The sequence below is a fragment of the Acipenser ruthenus genome, chromosome 2, assembly GCF_902713425.1.
Source record: "Acipenser ruthenus chromosome 2, fAciRut3.2 maternal haplotype, whole genome shotgun sequence".
In the NCBI taxonomy this organism is placed as follows: Eukaryota; Metazoa; Chordata; class Actinopteri; order Acipenseriformes; family Acipenseridae; genus Acipenser; species Acipenser ruthenus.
In genome coordinates this window covers 59303872-59313599 of record NC_081190.1, presented here as the reverse complement: position 1 = coordinate 59313599, position 9728 = coordinate 59303872, and the positions used below count along the sequence as shown (strand labels likewise).

At 38.6% G+C, this 9728-nt stretch overlaps 1 protein-coding gene across 1 annotated transcript in view; it reads right to left on the bottom strand.

Moving 5' to 3' along the window:
- Positions 1-2044: 2044 nt before the first annotated feature.
- The window catches only part of LOC117408676 (cationic amino acid transporter 2-like), a 45361-nt gene continuing 37677 nt past the window's right edge, over positions 2045-9728 (bottom strand). The window contains exons 9-14 of the mRNA XM_058997783.1: positions 8851-8990; positions 7379-7481; positions 5995-6206; positions 5220-5386; positions 4700-4808; positions 2045-3709 (exon numbers count right to left, since the gene is read on the bottom strand). Coding sequence (XP_058853766.1) covers positions 3531-3709; positions 4700-4808; positions 5220-5386; positions 5995-6206; positions 7379-7481; positions 8851-8990 — 910 coding nt within the window. The 3' untranslated portion in view covers positions 2045-3530. The remainder of the gene's footprint in view (positions 3710-4699; positions 4809-5219; positions 5387-5994; positions 6207-7378; positions 7482-8850; positions 8991-9728) is intronic.

Here is a 9728-nt window from a genome sequence, read left to right as displayed (position 1 = left end):
AGAAAATGTTAGGTTATGTGTTGTAAACATGGTTCCCTGAAAAATGAAATGTCAATCATTACAACCCTCATGTCACATGACCTGAGCACATATTTAAAAAGCTGCCTGATAGGCCCGCTATGACCACATATCTGTTGCATTGTGGAACAAAACCTTCACCATTTGATTCTGAAATGGCAATGAAGGCGAGCTAGCGACATCACAAAATTAATGGTTGACATTTCTTTTTCAGGGAACCAGGGTTACAACTTGTAACCTAACAATTCCTTTAAATCTCGAAATGTCAACCATTACGAGTTGGGAAATTTTATACCCAAGCTGTTGCAGTGAGCCAAAGCAGCCACAAGCCTTGCCCTGGCGCGAGCCAAACTGCCAGGCTTCCATGCAAGAGGGCAAGCTGCCTCAGGGACTCTGTACCCCACTGAAGGTGCCGCTGAACCAGCAACATTCAGTTGGTAAAACCATATAAACGTGCCGCAGCATTACATATGTCAGGTAGGGATGCCCCATAAAACACTGCCTAAAACGCCATAGTCCCTCTAGTCGAGTGTGCTGTAACATTACCTGGAGAGGGTAAGTTAGCCAGCTCATAAGCCAACTTGATGGCATCCACTATCCAATGCGACAACCGTTGCTTGGAAAGTGCCTTACCCTGAGTACGCGACCCATAACATATTGTTTGTCGCCATGAGTTAGACCTGTCCATGTAACACCTCAGTGCCCTGACAGGGCAAAGTGTGTTAAGTCTGTGATCTTCTTCAGAAGCAAAAGGGGGCGGATAGAATGCCTCCAATTCCACCGACTGGTTCAGGTGAAACTGCGAAACAACCTTAGGCAGAAAAGCCAGGTTAGTGCGCAAAGTAACCTTATCACCACCACTGGCAAAGCGCAAACAGGAACCCTCTAATCGAGAGGGCCTGTAAACGCACTGACACGTTTTGCTGACAGCCAGAAGAAACGCAGTCTTTAAGGACAAGAATTTAGGGTCCACTGAATGCAAAGGTTTGAAGGGAGCTTTCGTGACAGCCTCGTTCTTATGCGAGTACAGGGGCCTGTGAGGGGTTGGACACCAAAGTGTTCACAAGCCCTTGGAAGGGAGGAGGTCCCGCTCGAAACTGGAGGGATTAACCAGAGTGGACGGTTGCAAGCACCCACGCATCAGTGGTGCATTGCCTCCATGCGAAAAGGTGGTGTTGGCTGAATGGGAGCAGAGCTTGTGGCCGAAGCCCGTCAAGGTTTCTGCTGCTCTTGCCGAGCCTGCTGGGTTGCGTTCGGCTGGCGCAGAGAGCCAGAAGAGGTGGAATGACCTTAAGTACGGTCGGCCATCTCATCATGGGTCCTTTTTTGGAAGCTGGCGCACACCTTGCAAAAGGTGTGTTCTGCCAGTGTCCGCTAGGCATGTTCAGACCCCAGGCACTGGACGCACATATTGTGGCCATCCTCCGGAAAGTTAAAAGATTAAACGAACCAGCGCTATACGCCAAGGTGTATTGCACCGGGGACACAGGGTGAGTGCACGGGGTGCTATGTACCCACACCGAGCACAGAGTAATGCACCAGAGCTATGCATGGGTTAATGCACGGGGCACCACGGTGAGTGTATGGGGTGCTATGCACGGAAGTGCTGTGTACCACTGAATAAAGCCCAAGGTGCTATGCAACGGAGTGCTATTCACCGGGTTAATGTGCTGTGTTATGCCGAGCCGGCCACGAGGCGTGGGCACACTGGAACACACTGTAGCCCACCAAAGAAAACGGTAAAGTAGATTTTAAGACACACAAAAAACAAATACTTGGTCTGGCACAACGTGCGAACACGGGTCAGGAACCAAAACAATAAATAATTTGTCAAAAGACAAATTAGAACAAATGTGTGTGTGTGGGGTTTTTTTTTTTTTTTAAAAAGAAAACTGGAAACAGCAGCCGCTGCTCCTCAGCAATCCGCACTAAAAACACACAGCCGTGTGATTTAGCTCAAAATACAATCAATACAGAAAAAGAACTACCGTTACATCCAAAGGAAGGGGCAAGGCAGCTTCCGAAGAGGATTACGCGAGGTAATAACGCGAGACGCGAGTCTCGAAGAGAAAGAGATTCTCACGAAAACAGCAAGTGGAGACACGTCTGCTCAGGATGGAGCAAGGAATCAAACAGCAAAGGTTTTGTTCCACAATGCAACAGGCAGCTTTTTAAACATGTGCTTAGGTCATGTGACATTTCATTTCAGGTCATTTCATTTCAGGTCATTTCCCAACTCGTAATGGTTGACATTTTGAGATTGAAAGAGAACAAATATTACAACTCCATAAAAATGAAAATATACAATACAGAATACACAATACAGATACTTTTTTTTCTATAGAGGTGCATATTAAGCTCAACACTTCTGGTTCTTTGCACCAGTATGGGTGACACTTTTATAATTACATCTTTAGTATTTACAGTTAGTCATGTAGTATTCTCCAGATATGCAATATCTAATCATTTCACTAATCTATTGGTCATGAACATCACATAACCTATTTGGTTATTTGTTAAGCTTCAACATAATATCTACATGCCTGATCAGGTTGCATAAAAAACAAAAAGTCATGTTGAAATGTAGTATTTCAATTCCATGATCAGTTATATTGTAGCTCCGCTGATACCTAAATACAGTGGTCTTAGAAACACAGATGTAATAATACTAATGTTACAATACAGTTATGGCATTACATACGTTGCACTTCTGTGACCAATAACTCTTCCAAAAAACACCTATCCATTTTTAAAACAATGTTATGCATTGCTGCTTTGTTTTTGATAATGACCTTTATGGCACAAATAAAAAAAAAATTAGAAGTATGCATTCAAAAAAAAGTTCCAGTATGCATGCAGTACTGTATGTAGATACTTGTGAATGTGTGCAAGACTTACCGCCACTTGGATTTTGGTTTTACTTGTTATGCATATGACTTATTACAATGTGTACCACCAAAGCACATGACCACTCTTTTGTTAATTTCTTCTGGACAACAGTCTTGTTTTTAAATGATTACAAATATTAACAGTTGTTTACAACCATTAATATAAAAACTTTTCACCCTCAATTTTCCAATGATTCCAACTATGATTTCACCTTTCGACAACACAGAGACCCAGCCCCGGCAACACTTTATTGGTAAAGATGTCAATACACCTTCTCCTGCACCTTTATTTCTTCTTTTTTCGTAGGCACTTATACAGAAGAAATCGGTCAGGGATGACCTCCATTTTCTACTGAAGTTTTATTCTTGGCTCCTTCTTTTTCTGAAGGCATGGGTCGACCCTGATCCACTGAACTTCAGCACTCTGGCATGAAAGGTTGCCACCTGATTCAGGTACACATCGACAAACTACAAAAATATGCAGAACGTATGTAAATATAGGTTAAAAAAATGTCTGCTAAAAGCAGATGAACACTGACAATTCATGTTATGCCCAGGTGTACTGCCACTAACAGAAGATACATTCTCAGGGCTGTGACTCGGTCTGCAGCTGGCTGCTCAGGCTTAACATTCGCTTGTTTTTTCATGGATAATGAAGTGGTTGTTCTCATCTGCATTGACATCGTCCTCTGCTCCCTCAGACGAGTTCTTATTTGCCATTTCTCTGTGCACTGAATCATCGTCTTCATCCCGTTGGCCTTCCAAACTGTGCCTGATACCATAGCCAAAGTAAATCAGGAAGCCTTGAAACAAGCGCAGTATAGGAATGTTAAATGGATACAAATGCATGCAAGTACCTGCACAGTATGCTAAAACCAGATGTAACTACTAAACCTGTGACTCTGCTAAAATGATTTCAAACTGGATGGATTTTCACCACATAAGGCTAAAGAAAACAAATGATATCCATTGACCTTGCAGTGGCACAAATCGGAGTAAACTAGATCCCTAGAAATAATTACAGATGTGCATTTATAGCTGGTGACAAAAACAGTAATGCAATAGTAATTTAAGTAGTCCAAAATGAGTGCTGATCAGTGTCTGTGAAACCAGCCTTTGGTGTTGATCCTGTTTAACATTTTTCAGTTCTCATTACAAGGTGTACAGATTATGTTAAGAAGACCTAAACAAGCCTAATATTAATAAAGATCATAGCAGTTGTGTGTGGTTGGTTGTGATGCTTTTGTTTTTTGATCATCTCACAGTATGGTAGAATGAATCCAGCTATAAGCATTTAACAAAATTGACAAGTGGTCAGTAAATAAACTGCAGGCACTTGACAACAGTATAAATATACACATTTTGGAGAAAAAAAAATCAGAGTAAATGCTTTTAATATACTTATATTTCAATATTTTAATGCTATTTGGTTTCAAAATACACTAGGGTTCCTTTTACTGTGGCAGTGAAAAAATGTTACAAATTATCTGCGTTTGTTTCATCAACTTAAAAAAATGATTAACTATCCACTATGGTGAAAACTATTCAAAGTGAAACCACTTTCAGTAATAATGTTGTTGAGATATGCGTACAATATGCGTTTTTTGTGTGTGTGGTGTTCAACATGTCCCAGATACCCAAAACAGTTGAATGCTTTCCTTTTAAGGGATAATGTACTGGTAGATATTTTAATAAAGTGAGTTCCAGTATAAATTCAGGATTAGAATTGCATCCGTTGAGGGTATTCTGCTAAAGAAACATGTTAAAATACAAATTGAAGGAACTGTACTTACCAACAGCCATCCAAACTGCAAAGCGGATCCAGGTGTCCCCACTTAGCTGAACCATCAGGTAAACATTGACAAAGACACTCAGAACTGGTAAAAATGGCAACATGGGAACCTACAAAACACAGACATACTTAGGTCATAATAATTAGACAACACTGGATGTAAATACAACTGTCATTTATGTGTTTTCCCCACAGGGCTGGCTTATTAACTCACATAGTAACAAGGTTTTAAGATAAGGAAATTAGGGAATTATCATCATTTTATTTTTGGTTCCAAATTAAGGTGCTAGGGAATGTCATCATTCTGTGGAAGTAGCTTTCTGTATCTGTTTGACATTGGTTTGACATACTGGAGAGGGACCATGGTTTTTCTCATACATTGTAAAGCACTGAGATGGGATTCTATTTATATCATAGTATAACGTATTTAAAATATAGAAAATGGAAATGCCTATCAGTTACAAGTCAGCTCCAGTGCAGTAGTAATTGATTTGTACAATTACCATGTTTTATGCACCTACCATGAAAGACACTTTTTTGCGAGTCTGAGGTTGCCTCCAGACAATGAAGAGACACACAATAAACACCATCAGGCACACAGCAAGTAGGCCAAGGATCCAAGACTCCATAGCGAGCACAGCTTCCCCCTTATACGTGGTGAGTGTGCTCACAATACATACTACGAAAGCTGGAGAAATAAAAGGTAACACGAATTGTTAAAAAAAATAACTGACATCTCTTCTCAAAATATCAACAATCTGACTGACAAGATGCCTCCTTGTAGTGCCTTTGGATTTGGAATGAGTAGGTTTAAAAATCCACATTCGATTTACAGTCCCTGGCGTCGTTTTTGGTCAAGCAAGTTATGGCAGGGAAATAGGAAATAAACTCCACTTTCACTTTGGCTGAATGAGCCTGGATAACATAACGTCTATGTCAGGTAACTAGAATGGAATTGTAGCTCCTGAACTCAGGGCCCTTAACACAGACTACATCAAAAACTTCAAAGAAAACTAAAAAGCAAAACACACCATTTGTATAGGAAACAATTAACCAAAATGTAATTTGAAGTTACTTGCTATTTAGGCCACTGCTATTACCTTGACTCTGTAACAGCTGCAAGCCTTTACATTTTTTTTCCTAAACTAAGAGTAGATACAGCACCAAAATTGTAGTACTAAAATGAAATTAGTATATTCATCTTTATTAAAAGTCCTTTCTCAGCAGCCTTTTGTACTGATTAAGAGTTGACATTTTCACAACATGTTTCCATACTGTACACACATTGCTACGTACTTATGACGCCGACAGCAATGTTCACCACAGAGGAGGACTGCTCTGTCGGCAGCATGGAGGGGTTGAGCACATCCTGCAGAGTAAATCCTCCTTCTTTAAGCATGGCCAGTTGGGATTCTGACTCTGTCAATTCTGTTTCGCGGTCTTCTGAAGTGAGATTCTCTCTCTCAGGTTTGCGGCTAGGCTTTTCACAAGATCCATCAGGCTGATACCTACGACATTAATAATAATAATAATAATAATAATAATAATAATAATAATAATAATTATAATAATAATAAAAACGTAATGCAAGAGGAAGGCAAATATACACTTTTTAGTCAGTGTCAAGAAATGGACTGGACCACAATGAATAGCTTTTAGATCCAGTACAGTCACTTCCAGAAATTCCTGATGAGTTGTTTCATACTAAGCCAGTCATGCTATACATTGATGTATTTGAACACTAAAATGCAGTAACTGGTTTCCCGATTGACTGAGAAGCTATTACAGTCATCATTTTAGCTCCTACTTAGCAGTAATAGCACTAAAACAACTGCTAAGCCATACTACCTAAATTGCCGCAATTTTACTATATGACCACAAGGTAGCATATACATTTAACTTTCAAAGGTCACTATAGAACACCACACATATTTCCCTGTATAATATCACTTTACATGTACCCATTAAGCCACCCTAACCGAAAACTGGTATATTTTAAATCACTTTTATAAGATCAATTTTCATTTTATAGCTTTTAATCTTCCAAGATGTGGTTTTATTCAAATCCCAAAATGGTGTGAAACCAGGAAATATCTCTCAGAACTAAACTAAAAATCTACTCAAAATTGTATCAACATAAAGCATGATTCCTAAATGGCAGTTGTAGAGTCTGCAAAACTTATTCTGAAGACTTTATTCAGAACTTAAGTTTCCAAAGACTGTAAGGGCTACTTAGAGAGATTTAGTTGTCTTTTTTTATGCTTCTTTATAACAACATTTTACAAGCCATCAATGAAGCATTTCCATTTTTTCTAGATGAAAATGCTGATGGGGTTCATTTTAATCATCTAAATATTGGTGGATCTAATACCTTTATTGTATTTAGTGATGTTAATGAGGGGGCCAAAAAAAGAGCAGTCCTGTGGTAACACAACTGAAGGTGTCAGTATTTAGCTCTGACACGGTTATGATCATTAAAATGACATTGTTGTGTTTACTTAGCAACCGTTATGTTTGAGAATCAGTTACCAACATAGTGATTGACAGTACAGACAGTCGAGACTACATATTTCAATGAATAATCCAAGGGGTGTCACAAGAGAGTGCTTCATTTTCATTCACTAAAGGGAAACATGTTAACTGATTTGCTTTATTCACTAACATATTATTTATAACTTACCTGAGGATGAGCACACAGGCTGCTACCAGGGAATAAGCCAAAAGGGTTCCAATAGACATCATGTCAACGAGGGCTTTCAGGTCAAATAGGAATGCCATCACAGCTGTCAAGTGCAAGGGAAATAAACTGGTCAACAGATCAAGGTTTTGACCCAGATTTATTATGCAGGTGTCAGCATTGACATTCAAGCAAACCAGAGAATAACTCACGAGTACCTCAAAACAGTACAGAAAACCACAACTACCTCCCCCACCCCACCAAAAAAAAAAAAAAAAAAAAAAAAAGCTTATTGATAAATAATGACCTTACTTTTGTCATGCATGAATGTGTTTTAAGATTAAATAATGTTTTGCACTTGTATAGTGTGTTTTTACATTTTTGGGGGGCATTTTGGTTATTTAAACAAACAAAAAAAATGATTGTACTGTTTATGAAACTGTCTTTTAAAAGACAATAATCCTGAAAACACAGTTCAGGAATACCATAAACTCTATGTAACACAAAATGTATGTACTACAGTAAAGCTAATTAAGGGTGCAAATGAAATACTGCCAATCATACACGTGTACATGCACTGTAAGTGAAATGCATGGTGACAACCGAGGCTCAACTTCTAGGATCTGGCATTATTAAGAAGGGTTGTTTGAAGAAGATCTATGAATGCAGTGTATCACAGAATTATTATACTTTGATTTTTAAATCCGAATCAAGCACCACAGTAAGTAGGTATGCTTGGTTTTACCAATGAAAGAAATCTCAAGAACTGATTCATTTCACATACAATTAATTTAAGGCTACTAAACCGAGCAATTTCACATATTACTTTTGCATTTATGCTGGTAGCTTTTATCATGCTACAGTACTTCTATTTAAGCAGTGCAATTTTAAATCTTGAATGCTGCTTCAATGGTAAAAGCAATTCACCGATTTGAGAGCCTTTGTATTGAAACCAAGCATACATACTCACTGTCATAAATTACTTTACCGCCATACAGGAAAAATAAATAAGAATTTCTAGCTGCATGCACACTGCACAAAGCTGACTTTCCCAGCAAGATCCCTGCATGCAAATGGTCTTGTTGCAGGTGCAACCTGAATATCCTCAGGGGCTTACCAGCGGTGGAACCTGCTGCCAGTGTGGCAGCAACTGGCGTCTGACGTTTACTCACTTTGGAAAGAAATCTGAATAATAAGCCATCTCGTGCCATGGCAAAGAGAATGCGGGGCAAGGGGAACATGGAACCCAACAGGCTAGAACAGAAGATTCACAGTTCAAATGCATACATCTACAACAAATCATTCTCCTACCGCACTCAGCAAATGTGAAACTAAAATAGTAAGCTGTCTAGAAAACGAAATAGATACCTACAAAAAGGTTTCTCGTTGTTTTCCTTCTTCAGTTTCACATTTACTCCCATTGAATAGAAGCTAAACCAGATTTTTCAACATTCCAACATTCCCTCAGAACTCACCTGCGATGACACCGGAGGCCATTGTTGCAATTACTGGGGTCTTTGTCTTAGGATTGATTCGGGCTAACACTTTGAAAAGCACCCCATCCTCTGCCATAGCATAGATAACACGAGGCATTGGGAAAATGGAACCGAGCAGACTGCGTGAAGAGCAGAGACATGCAAATGTGGCAAAAGTTAGAGAGGCAAACTTACAGTAGTCGCAAGGGGGTAGTATAGAGAATGAAAAGCAAGGAACAGCAGTGCTATTTTTGTTTGGCTACATTGTTTGGGACAAAAAAAATCAACCTTACATGGTCACACTTCATGATGTATAAAGTCTGATGAGGGGTTAAATATAAATAAGTATAGATGCTTATTCATGTGAATATCTAACCATGTATTAGGAATTTGATTTCAATTACTACCACTTCTTTTTTCTTTTTTATAAAAAAAAAATGTTACTAACATGTAGCCAAAGAAAAAAAAAGAAAAGAAAATATGCATGCTCCAAACCAGTTCAAAGCAGTACCACCACCTTTTCCATAAACATTTAAGGAACCCAGAACTGCTGTCTATCTGTTTGAAAACTTAAGGTTTTCTATTACCTCCTATCAAATAAAAAAAAAGAAAAATTACCTTGCAAACTAACCCCAAACATGTCTATCATTAACCCAGTATATAAATGTACACTAAATACTTACTGGCTAGCATTGACAGATACAGTACCCACATTTATTTGCATTTAGTGGACATCAAATATGTTTATGAAACAATAAGAAACCTCTTGTTTAAATTTTTAAAGGCAGTTTAATCCTCAAATAAACATTGTGTTACTAGCAGTCTAACTTTATGATATATATATATATATATATATATATATATATATATATATATAT